Here is a 10,708-nt window from a genome sequence, read left to right on the forward strand (position 1 = left end):
ACATGGTATTGAAAAAAATTGATTTTTATAAAGTTTACAAGCACACAAAACAATATATCATGTGGATAAACATACAGATGCAGTAAAACCATAACACAGAAAAGGAAAGGACGAGAGACATTGTATCAGGGGAGTGGAAGGGCGGGAAGTGTGGTCAGGAGGAGCATCCGGGCTTTAACCGCATTAGTGATGTCTTTGTATTATTTGGTTTGTTTGTTTTTAAAGATTTCATTTACTTATTTGAGAGAGAGCAAGAGAGAGCAGGAGCGGGGGTGGGGGGGGCGCAGAAGGAAAGGGAGAAGCACACTCACCACTAAGCAAGGTGGGGGTTGGGGGGGTGGGGCTCAATCCCAGGACCCTGGGATCATGACCCAAGCACAAGGCAGATGCTTAATCCCGACCTCTTTGTTTTTAAACTCGGCGGTGGCTACACAGACGTTCATGGTATCGTTTTTCTTTAAGCTACTCCTGGCACAGTCTTTTGTATTTATATTTTCAGCACCAAAAAATTGGAAGACCGACGACCTGCCCACATGGAATAATTCAGACAAAAGAGTGTCAGCGGAGAGACAAAGTGCAGATAACCCAGGACGATGACCAGCACAGAGCAGAAGAGTCTCTGGGGAGAGAACGCCAGAATGGAACCACAAGCGGAGCGCTGGGGACATCGGAGTCTCCGATGGCAGTGCCACTAGTGAACAGGCAGGACTGAGCTAGGAAGGCCTAGACCTGCACGGAAGTCCATAACCTGGATGATGGATAAACGAGATGCAGGGTCGGCCTGCACTGGACTACTACTCAGTCTGAAAAAGGAAGGGCACTCTGACGCATGCTACGGCATGGATGACCCTTATTGCTATGCTGGGAGAGGAGTCAGGCGCAAAGGGATAAATCCTGCACGACTCCACTTACAGAAGATAACTGGAGTAGTCAGATTCCTAGAGACAGGAAGTAGAGGGGTGGCTGCCAGGGGCTGCGGGGAGGGAGTGGACCATTATCCTTTAACGGGCACAGAGTTCCAGCGTGGAAAGATGACTGGAGATGAACGGTGGTGACAGCCGCACAGCTATGTCAACGCACTCTGTGCCACTAAACTGGATGTTTAAAGATGGTTAAAACGGTAAATTTTATTTTACTTACCCTTTATCACAATTAAAAAAAAAAAAAAACTGTAATTCAAAGTGGTTGTCGCTGACCAAGCACGGAGGTGGGCGAAAGGAAAAGCGCTATCATGCCGACCTCAACCTGCCTGAGCTGAGGTCAGGTGCGACAGGGACGACAACAAATGGAAAAGAAATGGGCCTGGAGGAGACACGACAGGGCTGAGGGACGCCGGCGCCGCAGGCCCCCATGGAACCAGGCAGTCCACATCCCCCCAGCTGGGATGGCAGCAGGCACAGTCCTGCATTCGAGACGGAGCTCGGTGCTGGGAAACAAGGAAGCTCCAGATGATTCCACAGGGGGCAGAGCACCTTGGGGATCGTATCTTCTAGTCCTTAGCTTCCACAAGGAAACGCTGGGCACTCGGCCAGCTATGACTTTAGGGGGAAGACCCGGAGAAATGACAGACAGGACCCGAGGGCCAAAGATGCTGAAAGGCGAAGACAGCAGGTTTTCCTGCATGAAATTCTGACCTGTCAAATCACAAAGGAGCTCCCAGGAACACACGTTTCAAGCAGGGAGGCTGAGTGTGCCCAGCATGGCTGGCAGAAGAGCACTAGAAAATGAGTCAGAAATCCTAGATGCAATTGAGACTCTACCACACTTATTACCTGAGTGGCCCAAGGCCACATGCTAGCTGAGACCACGTGTAAACAGGATAATAACACCTTCCCGCACAGCAGCAATTAGGCGAGTGACACAGATTCTGCAAGCCTAAGGGGTAGGGTTGCCTATCAGAGAAGATACCAGGTGCTTTACATATCAGCAGTCAACCCCAAGACAGGCAGAGACAAGTATTAATCACGTCACGTCACACACACACAGACTGCAGGGAGAATGCAGTCTAGAGTCGTCACAGAAGAGGGCACCAAATGATGAGGGGTTTGTCACGAAGGCTTGGATGGGAGGAAAAAAAAAATCTACAGCGGGTTTATGTGCACGTATATGAAAGCACAGGGACGGAAGCTGGGCGGCAGGATGGGAATATGCAGAATGCTTTTCTGTGTGAGAAGTTCAGTGTTGTTCTATGAAGCACTTTTTCAAGATGTAGGCTACTTCTGACCTCAGTGTTGAAAATTTACGACCATCAAACCAGACTGTCCTCTGGGCGGAAGTGTATTCAATGAGCGTGCCTGAAAGCTCCAATGGAGGCAGGGGTCGGGGGGCGGTGCACCTGGCTGGCTTGGGCCGAGAGTGTATGACTCTTGGTCTTGGGGTCGTGAGTTCAAGCTCCACACTTGGGGTAAAGGTTACTTAAATAAACAAATATTTTTTAAAAAATTAAAAAAGCATGTAAATCTGATTTCTGGAAACCCCAATCGGCCTGTAAAGGAGGCTCAGAGGTCCCCATCCACCTCAGGAGCCCTGGGACAGTCTCAGAACCCACCCCCAGCAAGGCCTGCTCCTGCTGTCAGAGACTTTCCAGACCTTGAATCTCTCCTGACAGTCTGAGCTTCCAGCTGGAGTCTACCTTCACTAGCTATGTGACGTGGCCAAGTGTTTGAACCTGTCTCCTGAGCCCTGATTCCCCCCTCTACAAATCAGGGATAACAGCCATAACACCATCCAAGTTTTTGTGAGAATTCAACAAGCCAATCCCTTAAGCACTTAGCACAGACCAGGCACACAGCAAATGCTCAGTAAGCCTCAGCTCTGATTAGCTCAAGACACACATCTGTGCTTTCAAGGTTCCTCACTCGCTCCTTTAAGATTTAGGGACACAGCCAGAGCTCTACAATCCTCCTCTACTCCAAGGAGCCCAGCGCCCAGGAAATGGGGTTTTCTGGCTCCAACCTCCACACATTTACACCTGCTGTTTCCTCTGCCTTGACACCTTCTGACCAAATCTGCAGCTGAACTCCCTCCTGTGCATCCTCTGGGACAACCTGATGTCACTTTGGGCATCAAACCATTGTCAGCCCCACCCCACAGATCGGCTGCTCACCCTCCCCCCTCCTTCAGGTGGAGCTACCAGTTATGTATTCACCCGGTTTCCCCTTAGAGATCAGAATGATCTCATCCCTCGTGGATCCCTCCCCAACGCTCCGTGAAGTGTAAGTGCTCAAGGAGCCCTTGCTGACTGTTTACTACGGGTACACAGAAACATTCTGGGAAACAATTAAAAATAAACCAGAAATGAAAATCAAGCAGGACTAGTGAGATCAACCCCACTCTAGAGAGAAGCCAGAGGCTGCAGAAAGAGACTGGGGGCATCAGGGCAGAGCGGGCACACCTGGGACGCTGCAGGCTTCCCGCCCATCTCTGCCAGATCGGCTCCCGCTGGTAGCTGAGCACAGGCATCCCTAGCGGGTGAGAGGACAGTGACCACCCAAAGCAGGTGTTCAGAACACAAGCCCCCAGATGTGAGAGAATTCTGCGGCTCCATCAGCAGGGCCTCAAACCTGGCAGAAAGCAGAGCTGATGGTGGAGTGAGGCTCTCCAAGGATGGGGAGCCTGCTTCTCACTCAGGCAGGGGCAGTACATAGGTGGACAGCTCAGAGGGCAACCAGCCCTGGGGGCTCCCACCCCGGCTGAGGGTCCCTGGGAACATAAAGGGGGGCCAAGAGCCTCTACCCCCAAGGGACACAAACTCAGGGCCTGTGATCCCTATTCAATGGTGCCAAAGAGGTGGACTTTCAATCAACCCACGCAAATTCATCATTTTGAGTACCTATTTATACCTAAATACAAAAAGAAAAAAAACTACAGATAGATATACACCACAGTTTTAACTGTTTATCTCTGATGAAATTTTAGATGTTTCCACTTCTCTGGGTTCTCTGCATTTATTTTCTAGTCTTTCCGCTTTAAGCGTGTTGGAATGTGAAATGAAAGGAGGGGCCGAAGACACACACCAATCTGAAAAAAAAGGAAAATAAAAAAAATCCAGCAAGATGAATCTGCCTGCCCCCAGCTGCACAGGCCAGAGAAGGAAACCCGAGTGCCCAGAGAATCAGGTGCCCGCTGAAGGGAGCACTCCAGGCAGAGTGGGGGAGGCCGGGCGCAGGGACCCAGGCAGTGGGCAAGGAGGAACACCTGTTTTGAGGACAAATTGTGGGTGGAGAATTTCTGTGGTTACTGAGTGGATTTTTTTTTTAAGTCCCTATGAAAGAATTTAAGGGAAAGTACCCCCCCAACCCCCACCGAGACACATACGCACACACACGTGCGTGCTGACCTTTTGCTATTTCAAAATTAAACAGACCTGTGCCTTCATCCCTGAGGTGCACTAGGGAGAGAATTCAGTGAGATTATGCACATGAAAGTGCTTAGCAAGTTAATATTTGTTCGGTCCTGGACCAGAGTAGGGTCACGTTACTGGCACGGGAAACGCTGACAGACGCCGCCCTCCCCCATATTAACACTGACAGTCCAGCAAGTGTGAAACCACAGTGTGATAGAGGTCACGTCTGTATCCCACTTGGGAAGGATGTTCACCTCTCTTCTCTGACTGCCTCCACTCCCACTAGCCCTCCTTTAAAACCAAGTTATTTTTACAAATACATAAACTTAGACCCAGGTAGGGGTCTGAGGTACCCCATGGCCTCATTCACAGGCTGGGACTGGGGGGTCAGCACGGGAGGACTACCTTGAGCCAATACCTTCCCTCAGGGGCAGGAAAAAGTAAGCCACCCAGAGGCCTAGGATGAGGCGAAGTGTCACAGAAGTCAGAACCCTGGGAGAGGGTGGAAATGAGGAGCTGCCTTCCTCCATTTTCTGGGGTGTCCTCAAGGGTCCCCCATTTCACCTACACCCGAGGGTGAAGACCTCCCGGCCTCCACACCAGACCCCACGAGGCCTCTGCCCTCCCCTCCGCCCACACTCAACTGACTCCCCCTGCCCACCACTCTGCCCGGTCCTGTAGGCCAGGCCCTTGTCAGCCCTCACCTGGGCCACTGCAACAGCACAACTGCCCCAGCCTCACTCCACTGCGACAAAAATGGGCTCCCTAAAGTTCAAGGCTGACACGGCCAACCCCCCGGCTCAGAGATGACCATGGTGCTAGCATGCCTACAGTAGTTCTTTTTTTTTTTTTTTTAAAGATTTTATTTATTTATTTGACAGAGACACAGTGAGAGAGGGAACATAAGAAGGGGGAGCAGGAGAGGGAGAAGCAGGCTCCCTGCTGAGCAGGGAGCCCGATGTGGGGCTCGATGCCAGGACCCTGGGATCATGACCTGAGCTGAAGGTAGACGCTTAACGACTGAGCCACCCAGGTACCCCGCTACAGTAGTGCTTAACGCATGGCCCGGCTGCCCTCTGCTCCCCGTTCTACCACCGGTGCTTTTCACAGGGTGTGAAGGGACCCTGGCCACCAGAATCGCCTGGGATAGTTGTGAGAAGTCCAGCTTCCTGAACCACTCAGTCAGAAATGCTGGGGGTGAACCCTGGGAATTTTAACTGGAGAGAAAAAGAAAAGAAAAAAAAAAAAAAAAAAGTCCCGGCTGTACTCTGGAGTACACTGCAGTTAGGGTACCATTTTGCTGGGGTTTCCCACTGTTGGGGAAAATGGGTCCTACTCCCAACAGCCAGGAACATATCCCACCCCCTTTCCACAGTCCTGGGTCAGGACTAGGGGGGCGGTCTTTCTACCACTGAGCCTACGCTCACCTCCAAAGGCTGGGCACTCGGGGTTCGCAGAGTAACCCATCCCGACTCTCACTGAGTGCCTAAAGGGAAGTTGAAGTCAGTCTCCATGCACAGGCCTCGGTTTCCCACACGCACAAAGGATGGGCTGTGTGTTGCCTAGGGTCCCTTTTAACTCCGAAATAAGGCATATGATCTTTACGTTCTATCACGCGGACTCCGCTGTATCAGAGATTCTAGCTCTAAAACTGTAATAATTTTGCATCTAAGGTGGGGGGTGGGGGTGGGGATATCCTTTCTGCATCTAAAGTGAAACAGGTCTGCTAAGCCTCTGCCTTCCGCTGAGGTCTTGATGTCAGGTCCTGGGATTGGCCCCACACCTGACTCCCTGCTCAGCCAAGAGTCTGCATCTCCCTCTGCCCGCTTCCCCCCGCCACCCCCGTGCTCTCTCTTTCCTTCTCTCACATAAATAAATAAAGTCTTAGGGAAAAAATGGAGTGAAACTTTCAAAAAAGCATCTCTCACATCCCATACAACTTCTAATTTCCACAAAGAGATATTTAGCCTTCCTGCTGCAGCTTTTTGGGGTTGTTAGGTCCATCACTAGACATGCTTCCCAACCCTTTCCACAGGCCGGAGAGGAGGTGTGGGAGGTGTGGGAGGTCAAAAGCAACCAGGGGCCTGCTGTGTGCTAAGCTTTGTACACTGTTCACATAATCCTGCCGACATCCCCATTTGAAAGACCAGGAAATCGATGCTCAGAGGGCCTGAGCAGCCCAAGGCAAGACTTCAGCTCGGCTCTTCTGAAGCTCTCCCTGCTTGCACCAACCACAGCGGGTGGGTGCTGAGTTCCAGATTCGGTGAAAGCGACCACACCAATCACGCCACTCCAGACCCAAGAGCCGTGCCCTCCACGGCATGGCGGGAGTGCTAACCAGCCAGTCGCACACACATCCTCACAGCTTGCCACCCAGAGCTGCTGGAAGACTGCACGCAGGGGAGGGGGGAGACGGGGCTGAGCAACAGCCGCACGAGCAAAAGCAGCAAAAGCGATGCCAGGGATTTAGTCAACAGAGAGCTAATATGAGTCAACAGCGGGTGCCACTGCCAAGCACACTAATGGGATCTTCAGCTGCATTAATAGAAGGCAAGTGTCTGGGGCAGGCCGAGGGAGTCCTGCCCCGCTCGGACCAGACCACACCTGAGGGCTGAGCGGGGCCAGGCAGCTCCTAGGAGAGGGAGGCAGCACCTTCCCAAGCAGGGCCAGGTTTTCTGACGAAGAATGGCTCAGGGTGCCTCTCTGGGCTGCAGGGCGAGCCAGGGACTCCCCTGGAAGCAAGGTTTGCACAGCAAGCCCGTTTCAGGCTGCACGGTATAGAGGGATTTTTTTAAAAGACCCTTTTGTTCACATTTTATCAAAGGTTGAGTAACCACAGTGAAGGTTAAAAACAGGCAAGCATGCTAGGGGGCGCAGCCCGCCAGCAGACAAGGGGGTTTGGAAGCCCTGTTGGGGGACTGGGGAAGATGATCACAGGTGCTTCTTCCTTTATTACATATATATAACCACAGTCCACGGATTAGCCCAGGAGTGGACCTGACATAAGGAGTATTCTAAAAATGCACAAGGGACGCAGATTGGAGATCCTACCACCGCAAGTGTCAAAGTCTCTGGGAAGCCCCCGTAACCTGCCCATCCCCCAGCACCCTGTTTGGGTGAGCCGGTCCCCACCTCGTCACATCACAGAGCACCACTTAGAATAAAATGTCGTGTTTCCACCCGTGTTTCCCGGGAGCCCCTGGGCCACCCCTCGTTCGCCTTTGCACACAGCACCGTGCGTGGCCGGCACTGTCACACCAAAGGCGCTTCCGGGGTCAAGTCAACGGCAGAACCTGTGTCCAGATCAGGACGAATCAAACGGCTGATGACAATGCATCACCCCTATTCCAGTGCAGAGCTAAGGAATTCTCGAAGCTAACACCACCACAGGGTCTTAATGACAAAGGAGCCATAGTCAGCCTGGCAAGTACAAGGGGTGCCCGTGGAAGTGACGGGGGCCACAGGGGTATGGCAGCCAACAGTGAATCCTATCTGTGTGACAGGGAGCAGGGCAACACCAGGGCCTAGGAAGCGGTGAAAACCAGGAAAGCAGAAGAGGGGGACCATGGCAAGTGGGGCTACATGCCCAACAGGACAGCACAAAACGTGAGCCCGGGGAAATGCATCTTAGGAAGGAGCACGCGTGCTACGGATCCATCCACAAATTCACTGGGAGCCTGGCGCTAACCTCGTACTGGGGGAATTAATTACAGCAGCTAAAACTCTGATCTGGGAAGACTAGCGCAGGAGATGGTGTGATGCAGTTCTAATATCTAATAAATCTTTAAATCGATGAGCTGTGCCCACTGGTGGTTTTTCTTGATGGTTCCTCTCTGAGGGTTCACATGACAAAAGCCTGCATTTTGTCTTTGGACAGGTGGCTATACATAGGCGTGTGTCTGTATAAATAAAATTTGGGGTTCGCTCTGTCACGTCTTAAAAGCATCAAGAAATCTGCCACCATTAAGAAAACCCGAGGAAATCTTTTGTCAAGCAACCTTTCGTAAGGCGGAGAAACCTTTCCGGATGTAACATATCCCCCCTCCCCCATGCTCGGTGAGGGCCCCATCCCAACCTGTTCGCTGGGGTACCGGTCTGGGTTGACCCACCACGCATGCATTTGGCTCAGTCTGCATTTTTCATCTGAGAAACCCCACTTAAGCCTGTCGCACAAACCTGACAGAAGCAATACATTTTATAAACGAATCATCCCTGGAGAACAGACAAGAAAATCCTCTAGGAGCTCTGTCAAAGTTCTCAGGGAAAGCATTTCTCTCCCCGATCCGAGATGCAAAATACGCCACATCCTCTCCACACACCAGCTGCCGGGCTCTCCAATCCTCCCGGCTCCTGGGGCCTCCCCTCCCAGCTGAAGAGGAGCTGGAGAGCCTCAGTCGTGGGGAGGAGTAACATTTTAATGCTATTTTAAAGACAACAGCTCTAAGCACAGGAACATTGGCTCCTTTTCCCTGAATAAAAAGGCCCCACAAGGGTATTATCATAACAAAACGATATTCTATGGAGAGCACTAGGAGGCACAAAAATAAAATTGCCATAAATTGAAACTGTATCAAAATTACACCTAAGGCTGCATTAAAGTCCAGGCCAAGCAGTGTCGGATTTTCCCATCTAAAAGCCATGCAGGTTCCTAGTTCCCTCCTACTTTCCTCGGGAAGCCTAAAGAATTTCCCACACCCGGGAAGGCCTACATGTTTCCTTTGGAAGTCTGGGTATGTTCTTTTTTCCGCGTGAACCCCTCGGAATGATCGGTGACATTCATCTAAAAGCTCCACCGGCGCTGTGTCCTCAGTCACACCCAAAGATTCCCAAAGGCACCGTCTGCCGCAGCGCCGGGTGCCCAGTAGGCGCCCATTAATGTGCGGATTTGATTTGATCACATCTGGCCCCTTCGGGCTAGAAAGCTGGACACCCTGGCGGGGACAACAGCGCCAGCCTAGCTCACTGCTGGAGGGGGGCGGGGTGCAACCACCTGTGGGCGGGTGGCCCCGCACCCGGCGCCACCGCCGAGGGGGGGGGTCCTCGGCTGCCCCACGCACTTTGCCCGGGGTGCTGGTGGGGGGCAGTCCCGCACACCAGGCCCAGTGGACGTCCTAGAGCCGACTCCCAGCGCCCCAGCAAAGGGCTCTGCCGGTGCAAAGTTGGCCGGATCCAAGAGTCGACTGTAGAGTTATTTCCCAAGTCCCCTAAATCCCTGCGAAGCGGAGGGCTGTTAAGGGCTTTGCGATTAGGGATGGGGCAGGGGTGGGGGACATCGAGGGGGTCGGGAGAGAAATGGTCCCCTAGATTCCCTCCCAAACTTGGGGCACCTGCTGGGCAGCAAGGGAGGGGGCTTCTCCTCCCTGCCGTCTCGACAAGGCCTGGTGGCGACTTTGTGGGGGCAAGCAGGCCACCGCGGGGCAGTCTCGCATTGCTTTGGGATTTTTCTAACCAATAAACCAGCACCAAGAAGGCCCCCCTGGAACCTGGGGGACGGAAGGGGAACACTGGTCACCCGCGCCAGGGGGCGGGGACTCGGGTAGAGGGGACTGGGTGAGCGGGGGAGGGAGTGAGGCCCTAGGGACGAGGTGGGACCCAGCAGCGCAATGTCCCAAGACGGGGACACGGGCCACCGAAAGGGCTCCAGAAGAGACCCGGACGGAGTGGCTCCAGAGGGAAGCAGGGAGAGCGAGTGCTCGCAGGAGAAGGGGGAAGGGATCCCCGGAGAGGTGCAAGAGGGGCACCCAGAGAGGAACACTGGGGGAGGGGAGCTGTCCGAAGGGGTGCCAGTGCCCCGGACCCGGCCCGTCACTCACCGGCAGGTCCACGCTCACTTCGGTCCCGTCGAGCAGGAAGACGCGGCAGTACAGGGTGGCCTTGGCAGCGCCGGCGGCGGAGATGTGCACGGCCGCGCCGCCCGTGAGCAGGGGCCCGCCGCCGGCCGGGAACACGCTGCCCCCCGGCGCGGCGGGCAGCGTCGAGGAGGCGGCGGCAGCGGCCAGGCCCCCCCGCGGCCCCCCGTCGCGCTCGTCCCCCAGCCCCGCGGCCCCGCGCCCCGCCGCGCCCCGCGCGTAGCGCTGCATGGAGCGGCGGCCAAAGGTCCGGCGCAGGAACCGCAGCATCCTGGCTGGGGGCGCCCCCTGCCTCCGCCCCCTGCGCCGCCGCCGCTGCGCCGCCGCCTGGGAGCGCCCCGCGACGCCGTCAGTGCCCGCGGCCGCCTGCGCCGCCTCCCAACGCCTGCGGCCCGGGGCTCGCTCCCGCCGAGGCCGAGGCCGCGCTCCGGCTGCCTGCGGGGCGCGCCGGCCCGGCCAGCGCCGGCCGCGAGTGGCCGCGGGCGGAAGGGCGCGCTCGGGGCGGCCCCGGGCC

At 54.6% G+C, this 10,708-nt stretch overlaps 1 protein-coding gene across 5 annotated transcripts in view; it reads right to left on the bottom strand.

Moving 5' to 3' along the window:
• EPB41L4B (erythrocyte membrane protein band 4.1 like 4B) overlaps positions 1–10,486 on the bottom strand; it is a 122,599-nt gene extending 112,113 nt beyond the window's left edge. For 4 of the 5 annotated variants that reach the window (XM_032860813.1, XM_032860812.1, XM_032860814.1 and 1 more), the window contains exon 1: positions 10,159–10,464. In XM_032860813.1, the coding sequence (XP_032716704.1) occupies positions 10,159–10,464 (306 nt within the window). Of the gene's footprint in view, positions 1–10,158 lie in introns of all 5 variants that reach the window. The other variant, XM_032860811.1, reaches the window with a different exon arrangement.
• Between the last annotated feature and the right edge of the window lie 222 nt (positions 10,487–10,708).

Source organism: Lontra canadensis, unplaced genomic scaffold, assembly GCF_010015895.1.
Source record: "Lontra canadensis isolate GAN:19392208 unplaced genomic scaffold, GSC_riverotter_1.0 scaffold19, whole genome shotgun sequence".
Taxonomy (NCBI): domain Eukaryota; kingdom Metazoa; phylum Chordata; class Mammalia; order Carnivora; family Mustelidae; genus Lontra; species Lontra canadensis.